This window comes from Ranitomeya imitator, chromosome 3 (assembly GCF_032444005.1).
Source record: "Ranitomeya imitator isolate aRanImi1 chromosome 3, aRanImi1.pri, whole genome shotgun sequence".
NCBI lineage: Eukaryota > Metazoa > Chordata > Amphibia > Anura > Dendrobatidae > Ranitomeya > Ranitomeya imitator.
In genome coordinates this window covers 585,669,039-585,694,958 of record NC_091284.1, presented here as the reverse complement: position 1 = coordinate 585,694,958, position 25,920 = coordinate 585,669,039, and the positions used below count along the sequence as shown (strand labels likewise).

Sequence of the window (25,920 nt, the reverse complement as noted above, 5' to 3'; positions counted from 1 at the left end):
TACACCGATGATGAGCATGTGCGCATACAGCAACTTGGCTACACCGCTGATGAGCATGTGCGCATACAGTAACTTGGCTACACCGCTGATGAGCATGTGCACATACAGCAACTTGGCTACACCGCTGATGAGCATGTGCACATACAGCTACTTGGCTACACCGCTGATGAGCATGTGCGCATACAGTAACTTGGCTAAACCGCTGATGGGCATGTGCGAATACAGAAACTTGGCTACACCGCTGATGAGCATGTGCACATACAGCAACTTGGCTACACCGCTGATGAGCATGTGCACATACAGCTACTTGGCTACACCGCTGATGAGCATGTGCGCATACAGTAACTTGGCTAAACCGCTGATGGGCATGTGCGCATACAGCAACTTGGCTACACCGCTGATGAGCATGTGCACATACAGCAACTTGGCTACACCGATGATGAGCATGTGCGCATACAGCAACTTGGCTACACCGCTGATGAGCATGTGCACATACAGCAACTTGGCTACACCGCTGATGAGCATGTGCACATACAGCTACTTGGCTACACCGCTGATGAGCATGTGCGCATACAGTAACTTGGCTAAACCGCTGATGGGCATGTGCGCATACAGTAACTTGGCTAAACCGCTGATGGGCATGTGCGCATACAGCAACTTGGCTACACCGCTGATGAGTATGTGCGCATACAGCAACTTGGCTACACCGATGATGAGAATGTGCGCATACAGCAACTTGGCTACACCGATGATGAGAATGTGCGCATACAGCAACTTGGCTACACCGATGATGAGCATGTGCGCATACAGCAACTTGGCTACACCGCTGATGAGCATGTGCGCATACAGCAACTTGGCTACACCGCTGATGAGCATGTGCACATACAACTACTTGGCTACACCGCTGATGAGCATGTGCGCATACAGTAACTTGGCTAAACCGCTGATGGGCATGTGCGCATACAGTAACTTGGCTAAACCGCTGATGGGCATGTGCACATACAGCAACTTGGCTACACCGCTGATGGGCATGTGCGCATACAGCAACTTGGCTACACCACTGATGAGTATGTGCGCATACAGCAACTTGGCTACACCGATGATGAGAATGTGCGCATACAGCAACTTGGCTACACCGCTAATGAGCATGTGCACATACAGCAACTTGGCTACACCGCTGATGAGCATGTACACATACAGCAACTTGGCTAAACCGCTGATGAACGTGTGCACATACAGCAACTTGGCTACACCGCTGATGAGCATGCGTACATACAGTAACTTGGCTACACCACTGATGAGAATGCGCAGATGGGAATGCTGCCAAGCACATGTAAAGAAACGGAAAGTTGCGCCGTACTGTAAGTTTTCTGCTGATAATATGAGCATAAACGATCCCTTAACTTAAAAGGAGAATGTCAGCCAAGTATTGAGACTTTTTAGCTACTGTATCACATTATCAACTTTACGGTCTAATGATTTTAAATAGTAATACCCAACAATAGATATAAATGCACCAACACTGCTGGCACTTTAATGACAGCCCGAGGACTGACAAGAGACGTGGCACAGTTAAACAGGGTACCGGAAGAGGCTGCCCTGTGAAAGTACATTTGAATAGAGCGACACAGTGTCAAAGAGCAGTTTCAAAAATAATAAATGGTTCAGATGGGTCCCTGGAAGTACGTGGCTTGTTTGCTTCTTGAATTCTGGTTAGATAAACCTAGAACAAAAAATATATATTGTGTTAGTGAGTAAATCCAGATGGCTAAAGCATATACCGGTAATTAAAGAAAAATCTAAAAAAAAGCAAGTGTTTGACATAAAACAAACAATATAATCTTTGTAGAGATCCGCAAAGTCACCAATACATCATCTGAACAATGGGCCAAATTAATTGCCAATAAACCAAAATGATAGAATTGCCTGTTATCCTACTGAGTATTGATGCAGCCACGGCCACATTATACTGATAAGACAGTCACTCTGTGCACTGAAAACACGGAGATAAATTAAAACAGGGTGACAAAAGCGTGTGGAACACAGTGTCAGCAAAAAAAGGTTTCTCATTTTCACACATAAAACCAAAACACAATGGATTTGGATGTTAATATCAGCTTGTAATCCCTATATTTTACAAACTATGATTGACAAGCATTGAAACTTCAAGGTACATATATTTGAAATATCAGAGTGTTTAATTTGTACCAAAAGCAGTTACACGGCCCATAGAAATGTGATCTATGGATAGTACACCACAATAATGGAATGGAAGGCTAAGGCTCTGACAATGCCTCATCCAAGCAACTTCTTTAAAATGTAAGATGATCCCAAGTAATAGAAGATATTTTTTTTTCAGCATGCCTTTCAGCGTTTCAATCCCTGCGATTTCCAGCTGAACTAGAAGAGATACAGGTTTCCTGATAAATGTATAATCAGAATATAAAAGGAATGAAATGCTGTCAAGTTTCACTGTTACACAATCGGCAGTTTTTAGGAGCTGTATGGTATCTCTGTTCTTTGACAGATGCGCATAACAAAATGAAATAATGTCAAGACTTGTGTGCTCTTATCTGCCACTGTGTATGCTGGAGAAAAGGGACTTCAAATGCAATTTTTTTTTTTCCTTCGCCGATGAATGTGAAAAGTTTTGTTCGCGCCTTTCAAAAAGCAAATGCAATCTTCAAATGCTGACATCTGTCACGAGTTGGGCCAAAAATAAATGTACAGCGTCTTGGAAACGTGTTTACAATATACATATAACACAAGTGCCATAAACTGATGTTTGTTTGACAATAATAAGCTTTTTGTCCACGGTCTAATATGATTTCTCTATGTCCTTTAAAGTTTACATTTCAGACTGCTGAATAGAGATAGAAATGGCCTCACTGTGCAGCAACTAAACTCCGCAGTCTACTTTTGCCTAAAGCTTGCATAATGCATTAAACATGGCCAAAATTGAGATGCATTGCAGAACGACCCTGCTATTTAGCTCCAGGGCTGAAAAGTCAATTTAATATTCACTTGCTTCAACTGCGAGGATATACACATGTATTCATTCACCGAATAGCTGACAATAATACTATACATGCAGTTGGTCCACCGAGCCATTCTGAGCATGACGAGATACGGAGGCAGGAATTTACCGGGAAAAAGGGTCATTTCTACTGTGACGAGCACAGCATAACTTTGGTATTCGTGTCTATAGTGGAAAAGGAATATTGATATGGGAGCATCAAAGGCAATGGACATTTTGGCTTTCTTTCATTACATCTCAATATAGGATGTATTTCCCTACGCATAAATCTGTAAATCTTTTACAGTGTCTTAATTTTCCTCTGACCTATATGACATTCTGCAGGAGAAATTAAGTGCATTTCTATTTATGTTGCAGCATTCCACTATTTTTTATTGATCCCCAAAGTACATTATTTATGGAAACGCTTACTAGATAGCTGATTTAATATGGATTAAAGGGAACTCGTCTCTAGATTTATACTGGTCAAATTCCAGGCAGCATGAACAAGAGCCTGGCTGAGCAATTACAGTCAGGTAGATTTTACCCTGAAACGCTGGGGAATTTCAGAGAATGCATAGTTTGAAAACATAGCCAAAGACCATTAGGAGGAGACAAGACTAGTCCCGGACTGACTTCTCCCCTCCTGGAAAGGGATTGACAGGTCTCTGCTGTGTGTGTGTTCATAGGGACAGTGAAAGGTTCCCTTTAAATAGGAATTTCCATCATCTTCAGTTTAACATTCTAAGCAAAGAATGCCATGTCAGGTATTACATAGAAAGCAATAGTCCTTTCAGTTTGGGACATATATTGCAACCTATATTTGAAGCCCAGCCCGAGGCTTCCTAGCAGGATTTAGGGGCAGCTGCCATACTGACACATCGGCTGACCGCATTCAACCATTAACAACACCTTTAACGAGAAACCGTCACCTAAAAAAAACGCTTTAAACCTGCAGATATGGGGATTGTCTGCAGGATAAAAGTATTTTGATACAGCCCAATGCCATAACGTAGACCCACGCTACCGGAAGGAAATTAACTTTATTTCCCCTGGCACTGTTACAGTCTCAGTCACGGGGACGCCACCGGTTCAGTCACCCAATTGTGAACAGAGAGCAGAACCTGTAACTCCACCCCCTGTTCTGACTGACAGTTGGCCATAATGCCAACCGCTGTCATCAGGGCCAGGGGAGTGGTGACTGAACCGGCTATGCCCTCGTGACTGAAGCTGTAACACTGTCATGGGGAATAGTGTTATTTTCTCCCGGAAGCGTGAGTCTAAGTGATGGCACCGAGAAAGTTCACAATGCTGTTAACCTGAAAATTAACTCCATATCTGCAGTATAATAACATTTTTTCAGCTGACCGGTTCCTTTTAAATGCCATCGTTTGTAATTGACAGCAGCATTTAAATTGTTAAACAGAACTTTTCAGAGTTAGCTGAAGTTGCTGCTGATACAGCCAGATCCTGAGTAAGGAGCAGGCTCAGCTCCTGCGACCACTTCATACTGAAACATAAATCACAGGTCAAAGCGATTTACATGAAATTTTATAACTTACCCTTCTCATGTAAAGATTGAAATGATAAATCCTCTAAAATGACCAATTATATTTCACGTTTGACATTCCCACAGTATTCTGCTATATCAAACCATAATGTAACACAGTAACTACATTTTCTCACCTGTTTGGCTGTCTCTGTCAAAGAAGATGCTTCTGCTTTTCCAACTTGTTGGACCATTTTGTAAAAAAGACTTTCCTTATTTTGCAGCAAGTTGAAGGGTTCATCATATTCTTTTACTCTTCCTGAATCAAGCACCTATCATAACATGATAACTTATTAATGAAAGTACATATTACCCATCGCTATTCCTGCTATATAAAGTACCATGATTTACATCTCAGTAGCCCATAGGTTCATTATCCAAATGTCTCCCATTATCAAAGTAACACACCTCAACCAAATCTCTGCAACTAAACTAACATTAGATAGGTCACTGCAGGCAAATATAGCAGGAGTTGAGGGGCATAGGGTCATTGATCCATGATGATAGAGTCTAGTTAGGTTATCTTCCAGTGCATGGCAGTATTACCGTATTACAGGTTCATGCGGCAGCCCGGTTGCCCAAGCTTGTTTAGCAAGGTGGTTACTATTCAGGGAAGAACTATCGTAGGTTTTGCAATGCAATTCATTACTATTGCTATGAGACAGCTTTCTTGATTTATATATTGTACCGACTTCTATAGCCCATTGATCCTCCTTTTCCGTATGGGTGTTCCCTGTTCTCTGCCTAAATTTTATTAGGTTTATTAATAAAGATTTGATATTTTAGAGGAGCTTTTTTCCCTCAGGGTTTTTGGAGCATAAAGTTAGCACTGTGAATCTCTCCCTCGGTATTATGGGACAGTGACAGGCAGATATACAGGTGCTTCTGACAAAATTTGAATATCATCAAAAAGTTAATTTATTTCATTTCTCCAGTACAAAAAGTGAAACTCATATTATATAGAGTCATTACAAACAGAGTGATGCATTTCAAGTGTTTATTTCTGTTTATGTTGATGATTATAGCTTACAGCTAATGTAAACCCAAGAGCCATTATCTCAGTAAATTTGAATACTTTATAACACCATAATACTTTTAAAAATTATTTTAAAATCCGAAATGCTGGCCTACTGAAATGTATACAAATGCACTCAATACTTGGTCAGGGCTCGTTTTGCATCAATTACTGCATCAATGCGGCGTGGCATGGAGGCGATCAGCCTGTGGCTCTGCTGAGGAGTTATGGAAGCCCAGGTTGCTTTGATAGCAGCCTTCAGCTCATTTGCATTGTTGGGTCTGGTGTCATCTTCCTCTTGACAAAACCCCATAGATTCTTTATGGGGTTAAGGTCAGGTGAGTTTGCTGGCCAATCAAGCACAGTGATACTGTTGTTTTTAAACCAGGTATTGGTACTATTGGCAATGTGAACAGGTGCCAAGTCCTGCTGGAGAACGAAATTTCCATCTCCAAAAAGCTTGTTGGCAGAGGGAAGCATGAGGTGCTCGAAAATTTCCTGGCAGATGGCTATGCTGACTTTGGTCTTGATAAAATACAGCGGACCTACACCAGCAGATGACATGGCTCCCCAAACCATCACGGATTGTGGAAACTTCACACTAGACCTCAAGCAGAATGGACTGTGTGCCTCTCCAATCTTCCTCCAGACTCTGGGACCTTGATTTCTAAATGAAATGCAAAACTTACTTTCATCTGAAAACAACACCTTGGACCACTGTGCAACGTCCAGTTCTTTTTCTGTTTGGCCCAGGTAAGAAGCTTCTGGCATTGTCTATTGGTCATGAGTGGCTTGACACAAGGAATGCGACACTTGTAGCCCATGTCCTGGATACGTCTGTGTGTGGTGGCTCTTGAAGCAATGACTCAAGCAGCAGTCCACTCCTTGTGAATCTCCCCCAAATTTTTGAATGACCTTTTCTTAACAATCCTTTCAAGACTGCGGTTATCCCGGTTGCTTGTGCTCCTTTTCCTACCACACTTTTCCGTTTCACTCAACTTTCCACTAATATGCTTGGATACAGCACTCTGTGAACAGCCAGCTTCTTTAGCAATGACTTTTTGTGGCTTACTCTCCTTGTGGAGTGTGTCAATGACTGCCTTCTGAACATCTGTCAAGTCAGCAGTCTTCCCCATTATTGTGGATCCTACTGAAACAGACTATGGGACCTTTTTAAATGCTTTGGAAGCCTTTGCAGGTGTTTTTTGTAAATCTTTTTAATTTACTGAGATAATGACTTTTGGGTTTTCATTGGCTGTAAGCCATAATCACCAACATTAACAGACAAACACTTGAAATAGATACTCTGTTTGTAATGACTATTATAATATATGAGTTTCACTTTTTGTATTAAAGAACTGAAATAAATTAAACTTTTTGATGACATTCTAATTTTATGAGAAGCACCTGTATGTATGTGAACCATAATTGCATTATATAGATATAACACCTTGTACTAAGCCTTGAGCAGAGGATGGGGCATGGCACAAGCGAGGTCCATTCCTTTCACTTTAAATACATTTAGATTATTGCACTTTCATCATGCAAAATACATAGCTGCATGACAGAGTATGAAGAAGAGTATTACAATAATGTATGTGGTAGTGTGTCAGAATATAGCTACTTTACATGTATGTAGGTATTAAATGAAGAATATCCAAGCCATCTGCCACTGTATAAGCTATAATTCAGCCCTGACCTTGAGTAGCAGACAGTCTTTCCTCTTATGGGAAATCTGTAGTGCTGGTAACAAAAATGTCTCCGTATAAAGGCTCATTGTCAGGAATTCTATGTCTAATACATATAGAGCGCTAGTTATATAAAGCAATGTAAAAAAAAATACATTTATAGATGTAACATCCTTTTCAGTCCTTAGAACAATGTTTCATCCTGAACATATACTTTACAGAACATTTGTAAATCACAGAGGTTTACAGTAGCCCTTAGTCATAACTTGAAAGGGATGTTTCAAACCAGTTTTACAAAAGTGCATTGACTCTGATGCTTGCTGGATCCAACAGTCCTGCCAGCTTTAGAGCAGTGCTTACAAGCTCTATTGAAAAGAACTTGTACATGTTGCGTTTCTTGTCTAGAAGACTCTGCATATGGTTCCAGAGATATTGGAGATTTTGTTTAGTAGTAACTATTACGGTCTTTACCAAGGGGGCATTGCTCACAGGATTCTCTGAGGGGGCATATCTTCAGGCTGCTCTGCAGTGTGAGTAACGTCCTCTTCATAAGGACCATAAAAACTAGCACCAAATAAAAATCTTCATATCTTTGGAACTGTATGGTAGATTTACAAAAAGTCTCCTGGATGCTCAGAGGAGAAGGAAGAATAAAATAAGAGCAAAAAATGGACGCTTTTGACCTGTTCAAAGGTCCTCTAAGAATACGAGTGTAAACTTTTAAGTATAAAGCATAAAGTTTATTACATTAAGCAAAACCAATAAAACCCCAATTAGGGATTGTCTGGAGCGGTGATGCACTTTAATTGCAATATAGTAAATGTTGAACAGTACTAGTTAGAAAGTGCCTTGAATATGTATAATGTGTGACAACTGATGTCATTCTTTATGCTTAACCCCTTCGCCATTTTCCTTTTTTTTTTTTTCGTTTTTCCTCCTCTTTTTCCAAGAGTCATAACTTTTTTATTTTTCCATCAATATAGCTGTGTGAGGGCTCTTGTTTTTACAGGACAAGTTGTACATTTGAATTAAACCATTCATTTTATCATGTGATGCAGTGGAAAGAGGGAAAAAAATTCCAAGTGTCTTGAAATTGCAAAATAAGTACAAGGTCACAACTGTTTTTTGGGGTTTTCTATTTTCCATGTGAACTATACGGTAAAACTAAGCTGGCAATATAATTCTCCAGGTCAGTACGAGTAAGCAGATATCAAATGTATGTTTTTTTAAATTATTAGTTAAATAATGAAAAAAAAAAAAATCAGAAATGAAAAAAATAAATACTGTACATTTGTGCTTGTGCCGCCATTTTCCAAGATGCGTACACTTTCATTTTTCTGGATACAGTGCTATACGAGTGCTCATGATTTTCGCCCTGAACTGACACCATTTTGCAGTAGATATGATGTTTGGTGGCTTCTTACTGCATTTTATTGCAATGTTGTGGCGGCCAAAAACAGGTAATTCTGGCATTTCAATTTTTTCTTATTACGCCGTTTACCAATTCGATTGATTTATTTGATATTTTGAACGATCGGACTTTTAAGAACTCTGATACCAAATATGTGTATTTTTTATTTTTAATAAGGCACAAAGGGAGCTATTTGAACTTTTTTAGTAATTTTTAAAAACCTATTTCTCACTTTTTACTGTATTTAATAGTCCCCACTTAAAGCTGCTTATCGCTTGTGCTATAAGTAGCAGTGCACGAAAAGGTATGGGGGTTTTCAGGACTCTTCCGGCTGTTATGGCAACCTATCGGTGTCTACTTTACAACAGCACAGTTTTGGAAACATTTTTTTTGTTAGGAAGTTGAGAAGGTTAAGGCTAAGGCAACACGTTGCGGATTTTGCTGCGGATCCGCAGTTTTCCATGCGCTGTACAGTACCATGTAAACGTATGGAAAACAAAGTCCAGTGCACATGCTGCGAAAAATACTGCGCGGAAATGCTGCGGTGTATTTTCCGCAGCATGTCAATTCTTTGTGCGGATTCCGCAGCGGTTTACACCTGCTCCATAATAGGGATCCACAGGCGTAAAACCGCAGGTGGTATCCGCACAAAAACCGCAGGAAATCAGCGGTAAATCTGCAGTTTGTTTTTACCTGCGGATTTTGCAGAAACGGTGCGGAAAAATCTGCACACAAATCTGCAACGTGTGCACATAGCCTAAAAGTTGACCAATGATTTTAAGTGACTTTGAGAGGGTCTACATAACAGAAAGTATCCAAATGTGACACCATTCTAAAAACTGCACTCCCCAAGGTGCTCAAAACCTCATTCAAGAAATATATTAACCATTTTCAGGGGTGGTGAACCTTTTTTAAGCCAAGGGCCATTTGGTATTTGTACCATCCATCAGGGGCCGTACACACTCCGCCCACAAAGTACATCCTGACTGGCACTGGTATTAGGACGTAATCTTTCATTGCATGTCCTTCAGTGTTCAGTAGTGAGCACCATGTGTGTGCTAACAGGGCAAAAAGAGATTAATGAGCTGGTTATAATCAAAATACACCTCCCTGCCCAAGAATGCGGTCCCTGAGAATCTGCTCGGGGCCTGATAAAAGGTCATCGAGGGCTGTAAATGGCCCTGGGGCCTGAGGTTCCCCACCCCCTGCTTTAGTTGCTTCAGGGAAACTGAAGCAACGTGGAAGGAAAAAATTTACATTTAATTTTTTTCACAAAAAATTTCCTTTAAACCCAAACTGTTTTTTCACAAGGGTAACAAGAGAAAATGGACCCTAAAATTTGTTGTGCAACTTCTCCTGAGCAAGCAGATGCCTCATTTGTGGGGGAAATCTACTGTTTGAGCACACGGCAGAGCTAGGAAGGGAAGGCGCGCCATTTGACTTTTTGAATGTAAAATTTGCTGGAATAATTAACGAACGTCATGTTGCGTTTGGAGAGACCTTGATGTGCCTAAACAGTAGAAACACCCCACAATTGACTCCATTTTGGCAACCACACCCCTCAAAGATTTTATCCAGGGGTATAGTGAGCATTGTTAACCCACAAGTATGACATAATTTCATAACATTAGGTCATCATATTGAATATGTCATTAGTGTTGAGTGCAAGTGCTCACTACTCCAGTTTGCATTGGGTGCTCACCGAATTTCATGGGTGCTCGATTTACATGCTCGAGTCCCTGCCCTGCATGTTTTGTGGCTGTTAGACACCCCAAAAGAAAATGCAGGGATCAGCGATGCTCCGTGCATACCATAACATCTGATGCAAACTTGAGTAGCGAGCCCTCGCACTCCACACTAGAAGTCACCTCACCCTAACCTTAACCCCCAAAGAATGGAAAAAAATGTAAAAAAAATAATGTATTTTATAATTTTTATCTAACTAAGGGGGTGACAAAGGAGGATTTGATTTACTATTTTTTTCTGTCTTATCACTGTGATAGGGTCTAACACAGTGCTCAAAAGAAACCTACAAGAAAAGTTTCCTATTGTTGCCAGGTACCAGCTGGCAGGTCTTTTCCCTAAGAAGATGATCCAAGACGGGAGATGGATCAGGAGGGCCTGGGGATGGCAGAGGTATCAGGGAGCATCATTTCTTCTGACTTGTATGTCATGTCAGAAGAGAGAGAAATGATGGCAATCACATGATCGGGGACTGGAAAATCCAGTCCTGCTTATGTTCTCTGGGGTCTCAGCTACCACGGTAGCTAAAAACCCAGAGATTTTCTGACTCTTTGGTGCGCTACAGCCTTATTCTAGTTTGAAAACGCAATGTGGGAATAAGTACCCTTAGCAGCCGCCATTTTAATGCATATCGGTGGTCATTAAGGGGTTAAATTAGCCATCATTTCCTTGGAAAGATGCAAGCTTGCGTGCCAAGCCCACATCAAAATCAGGGAGATGACATATGACGTACCAGTACATCATACGCCAATACAGAGTTAATGAGTTATCATTTTTTATTTCACAAATTAACACATGAGAAAATAAGCAACTTTGTAATATCTTACCACATAAACTCTGTATTTAGTCAAGATAGACGTTTCCATTACTGAGATAGGAGATGGCAGCTGCTACTGATAAGTTTCTATGGGTGTAGTTGGGGGAGGAGCTCCATCTCCAGCTCCTCCCATCTACATAGAATTGTATCTGTAAGAACTGTCATCTCCCATCTCCGTAACCTAACAATCTGTCTTCACTGATGTTATCCAAATACTCAGAATTTTGAAAATGAAAGATCAGTGTTAGCCGAAAAAAGTCAATTTCTCTAATAAGATATATTACAAAGTTTCTTATTTTGAAGTGTACTATTGATTTATGAAATACAAATTAAAATGATGATTACACTTTAACATATTGTTCACCAGAGCGGAGTCACAGCATGTACATACACTCTCATGCAGATACATTATGTAATAGCTGATTCCAGTCACAAGCCAACAAGCCACACTGCGCTGAAGTGTACATTATGGTAAATACCCAGTCATATTCCTGTGCTGAAGTTGATGTATTTCATCAAAGGCTAATAAAACCTCATTACAAATGTATTTATTATAAGATTTACCCAGTAATTTATTGAAAGTCAATTTTAAAGCAAGTCAGCTAATGAAAGGAATTAGAATGCTAAACCGTGAATTATTCCTTGTTTCACTTTTCCACATAGAAACTGCACATGAAAGAAGCCCTCTCCCATGAACTTTTTTGTCCATAAATCTGTATAAATGTGTATGTTGCGTACTGTTAGTGTGTTATTATGCTCACCTACTGCCGCTTTTTCCATTATCCAGCGCCGTTCCTTTCCTCTTCTGAGTGACATTGCGGCTTTTCAGACTACCCGGCTCACTCTATGCGGGGGCAGGAAGTCACAGTGTGTTTCAGGTGAGCATTAAAATACATCCAAGGCTGTGTCTCTAACTCACATGTTGCCAAAAAACCTACCAGAAACTTCCAAACACATGACATCATCATATGGGCAGTCCAGAATTGTTTAACCCCTTCAAGACCTTGCCATTTTCAGTTTTTGCATTCTCGTTTTTCGCTCCCCTCCTTCCCAGAGCCATAACTTTTTTATTTTTCTGTCAATATGGCCATGTGAGGGCTTGTTTTTTGCGGCACGAGTTGTACTTTTGAACGACATCATTGGTTTTAGCATGTCATGTACTAGAAAACGGGAAAAAAAATTCCAAGTGCGGTGAAATTGCAAAAAAAAGTGCAATCCCACACTTGTTTTTTTTGTTTGGCTTTTTTGCTAGGTTCACTAAATGCTAAAACTGACCTGACATTTCTCCAGGTCATTACAAGTTCATAGACACCAAGCATGTCTAGGTTACGTTTTGTCAGGTCGCCGTTATCACCGCCGCGGCCCCTGCTGTCCGCTCTTACTTACCGCTCCTCGGCGTCCCGGCGCGCTCCTGTTCCTTCTCCAGCGCCGCCTCCTCTGCTTGCTCTCCCGGCTCCTGCTTCCTGTCGGGCGCGCGCACACTAGGGTTTCCTGCGCACGCGCACTCTGCCTTCCCTTCCTTCCCTGCTCCGGTCAGCCCCGTGTCTCACGCTGGCAGCGCTGACGTTACCAAGCAGCGCTCCTGCGCGTCCACAGCGCCTTCTACTGGGAGCACATGAATGCGCACTCTGCCATTTTCCTTTGGACGCTCTTTCCCCTGCTCTCTGTGGTCCTGGAGGTCCATGACCCGGAAGGTACGCTGCCACTCTGCATTTAAGGCCGCCTCTTCCTTTTGGCTGTGCCTGTCTGTCATTTGTTTTCTGGCAAATGCCTCTGGCTCTCTCGCTTCCTAGCGTACCTTACGTTCTCCCTGCTGCTTGTCTCTGACTTTTCGTTTCTGTGTATTTTCATTAACTGTCTCCGTGTTTCCCTTGCAGCTCCAGTTCTCCTGTACCTTCGTTTCTTCCCGGTGTTCCAGATCCTCTGCCTAGTCCTTCCGCCATCGTCTCCTGCGCTTCCGTGGTCTCGTGTCTCATCCTGTCTTCCGGTTTGTCCTTCCACTCTCTGTCTGTCTTGTCAGTTTCCCGTTACCCGTTCCTCTTCTCCTTCTTCGTTTTCTTTTCCGTCGTCCCTGCCCTGACCTTTTCCTTTCCCTGTACTTTGGTACCGGCTGCCGTTCAGTAGTCTCCCCTGGGCCTGCTCCTAACGCTCCCTGTATAGGGGGCGGTCCACCTGGTCCACTCGTCCTGGGGAGGTTCGCTGTTTCGGTCCAGTGGGTCCACTTATCTCGCTTTCCTGGTCCCTAAGCGTAACACGTTTTATCTAAGTGGTAAAAATTTTTTCAAAACTTTGCAAAAAGATAAATAAATAAAAAATTGCGCAATTTTCCAATGCCTGTAAGCGTCTCCATTTTTATGAGCTCGGGTTAGGTGAGGGCTTATTTTTTTGTGTGCCGAGCTGGCGTTTTTAATGATACCATTTTGATGCAGATACGTTATTTTGATTGCCCATTATTACATTTTAATGCAATGTCATGGCGACCAACAAAACTTAATTCTGGCAATTTTAATTTTTTTCTTGCTACGCCGTTTAGTGATCAGGTTAATCCTTTCTTTTTATTGATAGATCGGGCGATTCTGAAAGCGGTGATACCAAATATGTATAGGTTTGATTTTTTTTTTGTTTTATTTTGAATGGGGCGAAAGGGGGATGATTTAAACATATATTATATATATATTATATATATATATATATATATATATATATATACACACACATATATATCTATATATCTATATATATATATATATATATATATATATATATATATATGTATATATATATATATATATATATATATATATATATATATATATATATATATATATATATATATATAGATATATATATATATATATAATTTTTTTTTTAAACATTTTTTTTTTCTTTTTACATTTCCCATGCTTCAATAGCCTCTATGGGAGGCTAGTAGCTTGCATAGTCTGATCGGCTCTGCTACATAGGAGCGATCGTCAGATCGCTGCTATGTAGTAGATTTACTGCATTGCTATGAGCGCCGACCACAGGGTGGCGTTCATAGCAATCTGGCATCAACAACCATAGAGACCTCAGGTTGTCTTGCTGACGCATCGCTGACCCCGGATCATGTGACGGGGGGCGGCGATGCGCTCATTTCCGTCCTGATGGCCGGAAGCGGTAGTTAAATGCCGCTGTCAGCGTGACAGCGGCATTTAACTAGTTAACAGTGGCGGGTGAATCGCGATTCCACCCGCCGCTATTGCAGGCACATGTCAGCTGTTCAAAACAGCAGACATGTCCCTGCTTTGATGCGGGCTCATCACCGGAGCCCGCATCAAAGCGAGGGTACTGACCTCCGAAGTAATAGTACAGAGGAGGTCGGGAAGGGGTTAAAGACATAGTAATCTTAATGCAAAGTCAAAAGTTTACATACATTAAGTAATAAAAAATGCCTTAAAACATTCTCTCTTAAGGTACCTTCACACTCAGCGACGCTGCAGCGACACCGACAACGATGTCGATCGCTGCAGCGTCACTGTTTGGTCGCTGGAGAGCTGTCACACAGACAGCTCTCCAGCGACCAACGATGCCGGTAACCAGGGTAAACATCGGGTTACTAATCGCAGGGCCGCGCTTAGTAACCAGATGTTTACCCTGGTTACCATCGTAAAAGTGAAAAAAACAAACACTACATACTTACCTTCCGCTGTCTGTCCCCGGCGCTGTGCTTTCCTGCACTGACTGTGAGCACAGCGGCCGGAAAGCAGAGCGGTGACGTCACCGCTGTGCTTTCCGGCTGGCCGGCGCTCACAGCCAGTGCAGAGAAGCAGAGTGCCGGGGACAGACAGCGGAAGGTAAGTATGTAGCGTTTGTTTTTTTTTACTTTTACGCTGGTAACCAGGGTAAACATCGGGTTACTAAGCGCGGCCCTGCGCTTAGTAACCCGATGTTTACCCTGGTTACCAGTGAAGACATCGCTGAATCGGCGTCACACACGCCGATTCAGCGATGTCTGCAGGGAGTCCAGCGACGAAATAAAGTGCTGGACTTTCTGCAGCGACAAACGACATCACAGCAGGATCCTGATCGCTGCTGCGTGTCAAACTGAACGATATCGCTAGCCAGGACGATGCAACGTCATGGATCGCTAGCGATATCGTTCAGTGTGACGGTACCTTTATACATTATTCTGGCATTTGGCAAATAATAATTATGGTAATCCTCATCGACCTAAAACGGGAAAGGTTTATTCTGATTTCATGTCAGATATTGAGAAAAACACGTATATGTGTCTTTTTATATAGCATATGTAAACTTCTGGTTTCAACTGTACATACCGTAAATACTCGAGTATAAGCCAACCCGAGTATAAGCCGACCCCCCTAATTATACCACAAAAAACTGGGAAAACTTATTGACTCAAGTATAAGCCTAGGGTGGGAAATGCAGCAGCCACTGGTAAATTTCTAAAATAAAAATAGATGCCAATAAAATTACATTAATTGAGACATGGGCCCCATAAGATGCTCAATACAAAATACGCCCCTAATAATGCTCCATAAAGTTGATGATGGGTCCCATAAGATGCTCCATACAAAAATATGCTCCATATAATGCTGCATAAAGTTGATGATGGGCCCCTTAAGATGCTCATATAATGCTCAATAATGCAGTTTATCCTGATCATATACCCTATATTGCTGCCGCAATAAAAAAAAAAAAAAAAATTACATACTCACCTCTCGTCGCTGGCCGATGCTCCTCAGCGTAGCCGGCTCTCTGCAGTGACTGTTCATGCAGAGGGCGCACACTAAGCATGTAATTATGCCCTATGACCGGAATGTCACAGACAGAGGACGCGGAAGACACAGTGCGGCGGTGGAACTGGGAGAGGTGAATATCGGAGGTGCCGGGGGCCTGAGCAAGCAGCGGCACAGGCACCTGGCCCCCATAGCACGCCGTTGTCCTCCCGCTTGATCAGGACCCTGGCACTTGTACTGGTGCCAACGCTGACCGCCGGCCCTGTCAGCAGCCACTGGAATACTTACCGAGGCTGCAGGGGAGCGTGCAGACGATCCGGAGACACCGAGGACCTCCACACTGCCTCGTGTATAAGCCGAGGGGGGGGGGTCTTTTCCAGCAAAAAAAAGGTGCTGAAAAACTTGGCTTATACACGAGTATCGTATATACTCGTGTATAAGCTGAGATTTTTAGCACATTTTTTTGTGCTGAAAACGCCCCCTTCAGCGTATACACAAGTCAGTTGTCCAGAACGCTGGAGGGGGAGCGGCGAAGCAGCAGCAGGAGCCGGCGATTGTGGCACAGTGACAGCTGCCAGCTAACAGAAGACATTATACTCACCCTTCGTCGCTGCATCTCCATCCCTGCATCTCTGGTGTCCTGGCAGCTCTCCTCCTATGCTGAGCGGTCACATGCTCATTAAGGTAATGAATATGTACGCGTCTCCACTCCCATAGGCATGGAGTGTATATTCATTACCTTAATGAGCAGTAAAACGTGACTGCTCAGCACAGGAGAAGAGAGCTGCTGGCGCCGGGACAACAGAGATGCAGTGACGGAGATGCAGCGACGGTGCGAGGAGTGTAACTAGGATGCGGGACCGGAGGAGCCGATCCATGCAGGACCGGGGGAGCCGTTTACCAGGACAGGACGAGCCACATACCAGAACAGGAGAGGGGGAGCCACGCATAGCAGGACAGAGATAAAGGGACAATGCATACCAGGCTTATACTCGAGTCAATAAGCTTACCAAGTTTTCCGTGGCAAAAGTAGGTGCCTCAGCTTATACTCGGGTCAGCTTATATTCTATTATATACGGTATATACGGTACATGCATACACTTTTTTGTCTAAAATACAAAAGGAAATGTGTCATCTTTAACTTAAACCCTTTTAGAGATCATTTCATTTTTAACTTGCTTAACTGTTCATACTAACAGTAATTTTGTCCAGGGGTGCCCAAACTTTTACATGTCACTGTATATCATGCAGAAATCCTATTCAAGACCATTTACTTGTGTGCTTTTATTTTCAACGGACATTATCCAAGTTTATGGCATTAAAATCATCTCTTAGCAGTTGAAAATTCACCCTCTTTAAAGGTTAGTGTCTTTGTATCGCCTCTGCTATACATCTTATTAAAGATGTATGAAAACTATAATTATTTAGTGATCAGTATTACCCCAGTGACGTCAAAACCGTTCATTTCATATTCTGTCTGGCCTTGTTAAAATTAGGTCTAGAAGCGCCCCCGTTATGGGTCCTACAGCAATTGTAAAAGGTAACGATCTTTTATTATTGTCAAAAAACCTGTTTCTTTCAGTGGGCCTTCAGGTTTCTGTTTCCCAATTTATATCAGAGTAGCTGAAGTCCTCAATAATAATTAATTTGCCCTGATTTGCTGCCTTAATTATTTGCTTTATGAGGATATTTTCTGCTGCTTCCATTATACTTGGAGGCTGATAACAAATCTCATCAGTATTTTATTATTCTTTTTCCCTCCCCAAATATCCACCCATAGGTAGTAGTGATGACCGAACGTGCTCAGACAAGGTGTTACCCAAGCATGCACGAGTGCTAAGATTGCCTTGCAGTCCCCGCAGCTGCATTTCTCGCACAGCTCACAGTTGACATTTTATGAAATCCCAGGGCCCGGCATCCTCACACCGCTGGGAAACCCCTTCCTCCTCCCAGCATGCGGGATTCCAATTCATCAATCTTGTTGGTGAGGCCTATGGCGTTAGTGTACATGTAGGTATAGTATTACGTATTAGTGCATACATGTACAGAGCAGAATATATTGTATTTGGGCTTCAAGAAACATTGGTCTAAAATACTCAGGATTTATTAATCTTCACTAGCCCATTAGAAATGAGACTAGGGGGGCCAATTCATTTAGACATTTGGTTGTACATGCCAGTCTTAATGAAAGGCTTGCTGGCATACGATGGGCTGAATTCATTAAGAGGTGCCTCCTCCTGGGGTAGCATTTCTGGCGTAATGAGCACCAGCACTGCCTCTTTGGGTGGAGCTGCTTCAGACTGGTGTAAAAATTCTAAAAGTTACAAAATGTTTGTGTGACTCTGCATTCTGCAAAATGTTATGTTTGTTCAAAGTATTTTACACTAGTTTTCTGGTGAGAACACTTTGATGAATCGCCCCCCTCTGTGTATATTGGCAGCATACAGATTTGAGGAGGTTGACAGGACTAATAATTGAGAGTAATAGAAGAGCTGCAGCAGATAAAACTATGATTATATCAAAACTACAATAAGAAACTCAGTATGTGGTAGATATATCGGAATCGTGGTCTCTGCCCTTACATCATGCTACTCTCAGATGGGCCAGAAAAATCTGGTGACACATTCCCTTTAAAAAAATGAACCCAAGATGTTCTGCTCTAGATTAAAGAGGTTGTCCACTACTTTATCATTGATGAGCTATCTTAGGATAGGTAATCAATGTCTGATCGGTCGGGGTCCGACACCCATCAGCCCACCGATCAGCTGTCCTAGTTGTCTTTTGCGGCAGGAAATTCACAATTGTGTAGCTGCTCCTCCTTCTGACGATGGCCGCAGCAGGGTTCTGCACATCCATCTTCCAATTATTTGAATAGGAGGCGGATATGCAGTACCCAGCCACGGCCACTCTGAGAAGATTGAGCAGCTCAGCAATTGAGCACTTCTGTCGGGCGCCAAAGCTGAGTGCAGCTGATAGGCGGGGGTGCCAGGTATTGGACCCCGTCCGATCAGACTTTGATGACCTATTCTAAGGATAGATATTTGATAAAGTAGTGGACAACCGCTTTAATGTTCACTTGCAGTCAAGAAATTTCAAAGCTTAGTAATCATAAAGTGAAATGTGTGGTTAGTTCTAGAAACAAGCAATTTATAATAAAAGAGAAAAAAAGTGTTTTCAATGTATTTACTGAGAAGAATCAGAATTGTGGTGACCAAAAAACACTCCAACTAAAAACAAAGCAGATAAATAAAATGGTGTAAAATGGCATGAATCAACAGTACAAGAAACATTGTAACATATCTTATCAGAGAAATATGCCTTTTGTGACTTATTCCTGTACTTGCAGAAGTCTGATAGCAACATTCACTCTGAAAAACTGCTAAAATCCAACTTGCTTAAAAAACTATGGATTGCCCGCTCACTGAGGTATCAGATTACAGCTGCCCACTGAAGTATAATGAAGAGATGATGAGGTAAAAGCAGAGTGAAAGAGACAGACACAAACAGAGACTAAAGGTACCGTCACACTTAGCGACGCTGCAGCGATACCGACAACGATCCGGATCGCTGCAGCGTCGCTGTTTGGTCGCTGGAGAGCTGTCACACAGACAGCAGCTGTACTGGCTGTGAGCACAGCGGCCGGAAAGCAGAGCGGTGACGTCACCGCTCTGCTTTCCGGCTGACCGACGCTCACAGCCAGTACAGGAGGAGTGTAGAGCACAGCGCTGGAGGACAGACGGCTGTAGGTAAGTATGTAGTGTTTGTTTTTTTTACTTTTAGGATGGTAACCAGGGTAAACATCGGGTTACTAAGCGCGGCCCTGCGCTTAGTTACCCGATGTTTACCCTGGTTACCAGTGAAGACATCGCTGAGTCGGTGTCACACACGCCGATTCAGCGATGTCTGCGGGAGTCCAGCGACCAAATAAAGTTCTGGACTTTCTTCCCCGACCAGCGACAGCACAGCAGGGGCCTGATCGCTGCTGCCTATCACACTGGACGATATCGCTAGCGAGGACGCTGCAACGTCACGGATCGCTAGCGATATCGTCTAGTGTGACGGTACCTTTAAAAACACAAGTGCTGATGTTTTCTAGTAAATCCTAATCTCATTCCAGGGCAGGATAGAGGCACACTAATCATTATTGCTGTATGATGTCCTACATGCTGATGATTCTCCTTCTGAACATGTGCTGCATAGAAAAAAATAGTGCACAAATCCATTATGTCTGCTTGTGTATGGAGGCATTATAGCAGCAAGACGACTACTACCATAGCTCCAAAAAAACCTAATCATTACAACGGGTCAAAACTGATACAAGTGCATATTGTTATTTTGAATGTACACATGATTGACAGCTTATTTTGAACAGTCACCTGAAACTACAAGTATGCTTTGAGTAAAAAGCCAGATAAGAGGACAGACCGAAAGATGGAACCAATTTGTCTACTGAATAAAAATGGCACATGTATTCATGTTAAGCAATGACACGTCCTAAACCACTCGTTACTACAGATATAAACTGCATCCTTTACTATTTAATTGCCAGAAATGTCTTCGGGTACTAATGTTACTCAGGTGGACAATTATTGCTCTTTGCTAACAAATTCTCATATCTTCCTCCGCAGTTCAACTACTGCTGTTATCAGCAACTTCATTTGAATCCAATTAGTGATCAGCGAGCTTGCTCTGATAAGGTGTTATTGGCACATCTTCGTATACTAATCAAGTATTTCGGCATGTTCGAAAAATATGCTTGAGTCTCCGCAGTTGCTCTACAGCGCAACGCATGCAGGGATTGCCTGTTTGTTCCGTTGCTCCTTACTAAATCCAATCCCTTTTGAGACTGATTTTGGAAGCTTTATTTATTTGGCCATGAAGCTGCACAGGGGTTGGCTAGTAAACTTTATCCCAGCAAGCACACAGCCCTGGCTCATGAGTGGACTCACCCTTAATCCATGTACCTCCGCCTGCAAAATTGGGAGTAAATTAGCCATAAATTCACTGGTGGTGGTGCTTTAATTTCTAGATCGCACAAGTATTTGTAATTGCAGATAATGGAACTGCTGGCAACAGCTCAATCATTTAGGGCATACATGTCATAATCGGGCACACAGGTCAAATGTGGCTCATAGTGTAGTTATATTTAGCATGCAATACAAAAAACCCACCCAAAATGTCTACTAGAGCTGATCCGCCAATAGACAGCACATGCTAATACTACAAATCCGGCATTTCCCGTCTGGACTGCTCCCTGCTTACTACAAGGCTGCTTACAACACGCCCCATAGTGATGTGCTCCCCAACTCTTCTCACTACATCTGCGCACTCCTTGCGCTCCTCTACATATCCAGTGTGCATAGTGCTTACTACCCTTTATTTCCTCCACAAGCTGGGTACAATTATGTTATTGTATATGTATTTATTACAGTTTTAAATAACCAAAAATGGAGATGAATGACTAGGAAAGGTATATTGTCTAATCCAAAAAGGCATAAGGAGGCAAAGCCCTACTAGAAATGACCCCTCTAGCAGGTAAATAAAACTTACGGTAACTTGTATTGTACTTCTATAAAATAGTTATTTTATGGGGTAATTAATTAAAATGACAATCCTAATTTCCATAAATAGATTAGATTATACACATATCGATTAATCTAATCTAATCTATGGCAAATTAGGAATGTTATTTCTAGTAGGGCTTTATATCTTTTTGGATCATACCTGCCCGTCGCCCATTACTGGCATTCCCCTGATGAACCCCCTGGGATCTCCTTTGGGGAAAAACGCGTCGGGATGGGACACTGCTTCCCTAAGATAAGTGTATCGTAATTACACACCTGTGCTGCTGAATTGGCTACCTGCCATTATGCTTGTGTTGCACCATTTTAGCCATGAACATCTATCTTTACCTGGCTCCCTTATTAAGTTGATTCATATGCTATTGCCTGATGATTATGCCCCCATATATACATGAATGAATTACTTTTCTAGCGGTGATGCCATCATTTATCATTTATATTGACAGATTATTTTATTTCTGGCGATGATGCCCATATATCTCTGGCGGTGATGCCATCACTTACATATGATTTCTGAATATGGGAATAATGGCTCTATTCTGGCGATGATGCCCACATGATTCTGGCGGTGATGCCAATGTTTTATGGTGCCAAAGCATCTGAGTTTCTGGTATTTTCACCACTATCAAGATTTATGCCATCATGTGCATGCAACTATTGGAACAGCATAATAATGGTTCTTTTCTGGCGATGATGCCCATATGATTCTGGCGGTGATGCCGATACTTGCTCTGATGACCAAGCGTCTTAGGTTTGGTAATTTTACCAGGATGAGTGTATATTTCCTATGCTACTAATATAAGGTTTGATCTCTGAATAGGTGATCATAGCCTTTATTTACTGGTAAAGAAGGTGTACAGTGCCATATAAATTGTGTCTCCTGTTTAAGTGACAATATTTTTTCTACCGTCCTAGACAATTTGCTATTGACGGAGACACGAATCTTTTTCTATGATTATTCACTGCTGTATTTATAATGATAACAATCTTTAAAAAGGGAGTATCATTTTCTACATCCTTCTAGATCACTCATCCTTCCAGATTTGATACCACTCATAGTTTATATGTTTCCTTAGATGGAATTGAACAAGGCTCACTAACATCATTCTGCATTGACAGCCATTAGCAGCTACAGCACTTTAGTGTATTTATTCATTGTGTGTTTTTTTTGTGGTGTGTTTTGGGTGGTGGCTTTGGTAGGGATACCTTTTAGGGTCTTTTAGGGTCAGTCTACGTTGAGCGGGGGCGCCATATCGTATCCCAGGGTGCCAACCTCCGCTGCAAGGAAGGGAATTCAGTAGGGTGACGCACGTCTATCTTCCCTAGCCCTTTTCCTTTTTAGTGATTATCGGTATTTAACGACTATCTGATCCTATTTTTGGGTTCCCTGCCATTGGTTGCTTATGTGTGGTTTCTAGTCCTAATTTTAATTATTGTCATTAAAGAATATTTTTTTAGGTCTTTTTTGCAATTTTCATGGTTTATTTTACTCAGATTACGACTAGATCTGCAGATGATATAATTTTGATAAAATCACTGTTGTATATAACAGCCCAGTAAATGATATATAGCTAGAATAAGGGTCTCTGCACCTATAGGCTATGTTCACACTTTGCGGATTCCACTGCGGATTTTTCCACAGCAGAATTCCAAAATCCGCAGTGAAAACCCGTCGCGGTTTTTACTGCGGATTTATCGAGGTTTTTACTGCGGTTTCTTCTGCGGATTTTCATCTGCAGTTTCCTATTGGAGCAGGTGAAAATCCGCAGAAAAGAAGTGAGATGCTGCGGAATGTAATCCACTGCGTTTCCGCGCGTTTTTTTCCGCAGCATGTGCACAGCGTTTTTTGTTTCACATAGGTTTACATTGTACAGTAAACTCATGGGAAACTACTGCGGATCCGCAGCAAAATCCGCAGCAAAATCCGCAAAGTGTGAACATAGCTATATAATTTGGCATTTAGATGGGGTACCAAAAACCTGGTGAAAGATTCACTTTCAGCTTTGCTTGTTCCAGACTCAATGTTTAACCTCTCTTCACGACCTTGGACGTATATACGTCCAAGGTCATGTCCTTGTATTTGAAGCAGGTTCCAGCTCTGAGCCTGCATCTTTCCCTGCATATGACAGCTGTCAGCATTGGCTGTTAAGCTAAACAGCATTTAACAAGCGCAGAACATAAGCGTGTCACAAGATCTGCCCATTAGCGCCCCTGTCACATGATCGCAGCATGCTGATGGGTTGTCATGACACCTGAGGGTTCGAAGAAACCCCACCCGCACCTGTCATTGTAAATATGGAGGGTGTTCATAGGAGATCATGATTTATGCATCACATAGCAGAACTGAATCCATGCTATGTATGGCACAGGCTTGCAGCTTCAAGTCTCCTAAAGTTTCTATTAAAGAAAGGAACAATAAAATAAAAAAATAAAAAAATATGTAAAAAACAATACATTTCAAATCATCCCCCTTTTGCACCATTGAAAATAAAATAATTAATAATAAATCTAGTAAAATATTGAGTAAATTAATCCGATCAGTACACAATGTAAAAAGAAAAAAAAAAAATCAAGACACCAGAATTGCAGTTTTTTGGTCGCCGCAACATTTCAATAAAATGCAATAAGAGACGATAAAAACAATGTGTCTACACCAAAATGGTATCAATAAAAACGTCAGGTCATCGCTCAAAAAATAAGCCCTCACTAAGCCCCAGATCAATCAAAAATGATGACCCTACAGGTTTCAGAAAACGGCAATTTTGTTTTTTTTTTAAATTTATTTAAGTGGTGTAAAAAATCCAAAGTTTGTAAGAAAAAAAAAGAAGAACCTATTCATGTTTGGTATCTGCATACTTGTACTGGAGAATCATATTGGAATGTCAGTTTTAGCATTTAGTGAACATGGCAAATAAAAAAATAATTGTGGAATTGCACTTATTTTGTAATTTCACCACACTTGGAATTTTTTCTCCATTTTCCAGTACACTATGTGGCTGAATCAATGGTGACAGTCAAAAGTAAAACTCTTCTCACAAAAAATAAGCCCTCATATAGCTATATTAACGGAAAAATTAAAAAAAAGTATGGCTTTGGGAAGAAAGGGAGCAAAAAACGAAAACGCAAAAACAGAAAGGTAAAGGTGTTGATCTACACTTAAGTTTGTTTCCATATTAAAAAGTTAATCGTTATATTTAATGATCAGTTAATTGTAGACTTTTTTTTAAAATATATATCAAGGTTAGCCAACGACTTTGTCCAAGTTTTTAACTTTGTCTCTGTGTATTTAAGTTTTACATCGCTGATTTAGAGGAATTAGTAATTATTAAAGAATTGTTATTTATTTTGTATTAGTTGTTTGTTGTACATCTTTTTCTATGTAATGCTGACTGTACAAAATGTTCGGGCCACCATCTAGTCTACTATATAAATGTCTAAGGGTCACTTCCATCTTTCTGTCTGTCCGGATATTCATTGGTCGTGGCCTCTGTCTGTCATGGAATCCAAGTCGTTGATTGGTCGTGGCAATGGTCGTGGGCGTAGTCCGGTGGCAACATGGCCGCTCCTTCCTCCCCGCAGTCAGTGCCCGCTCCATACTCCCCTCCAGTCAGCGCTCACACAGGGTTAATGGCAGCGTTAATGGACCGCGTTATGCCGCGGCGTAACGCACTCCATTAACGCTGCTATTAACCCTGTGTGACCAACTTTTTTTTTTTACTATAGATGCTGCCTATGCAGGATCAATAGTAAAAAGATCTAATGTTAAAAAAAATAAAATAAAAAATAATCATCATATACTCACCTTCCGGCGACTTTCCAGCTCCTCGCAACGCTCCGGTGACCGGTCCATGCATTCCGATCTCGCGAGACCGCTAAGTCATCATCTCGCGAGACCGCAATGCACTCGAGACCGGAGCGCGCGAGGAGCGTCGGTAAACACTTCCTGGATCCAGGGGCCAATGGAAAGTGAGTATATAACTTTTTTATTTTAATTCTTTTTTTTTTTTAACAGGGATATGATGCCCACATTGCTATATACTACGCGGGCTGTGCAATGTACTACGCGGGCTGGGCAATATGCTACGCGGGCTGGGCAATATACTACGCGGGCTGGGCAATATACTACGTGACTGGGCAATATACTACGTGGCTGGGCAATATACTACGTGACTGGGCAATATACTACGTGACTGGGCAATATACTACATGACTGGGCAATATACTACGTGACTGGGCAATATACTACGTGGCTGGGCAATTACTACGTGCCTGGGCAATATAGTACGTGACTGGGCAATATACTATGTGGCTGGGCAATATACTACGCGGGCTAGGCAATATAGTACGTGACTGGGCAATA

The 25,920-nt window shown here is 41.8% G+C and overlaps 1 protein-coding gene across 2 annotated transcripts in view; it reads right to left on the bottom strand.

The window, feature by feature from the left end:
* ABCC4 (ATP binding cassette subfamily C member 4 (PEL blood group)) overlaps positions 1-25,920 on the bottom strand; it is a 440,057-nt gene that overhangs the window by 1,543 nt on the left and 412,594 nt on the right. The window contains exons 30-31 of one of the 2 annotated variants that reach the window (XM_069758042.1): positions 4,703-4,837; positions 35-1,723 (exon numbers count right to left, since the gene is read on the bottom strand). In XM_069758042.1, the coding sequence (XP_069614143.1) occupies positions 1,634-1,723; positions 4,703-4,837 (225 nt within the window). In that variant the 3' untranslated portion in view covers positions 35-1,633. Of the gene's footprint in view, positions 1-34; positions 1,724-4,702; positions 4,838-25,920 lie in introns of those variants that run through there. The other variant, XM_069758043.1, reaches the window with a different exon arrangement.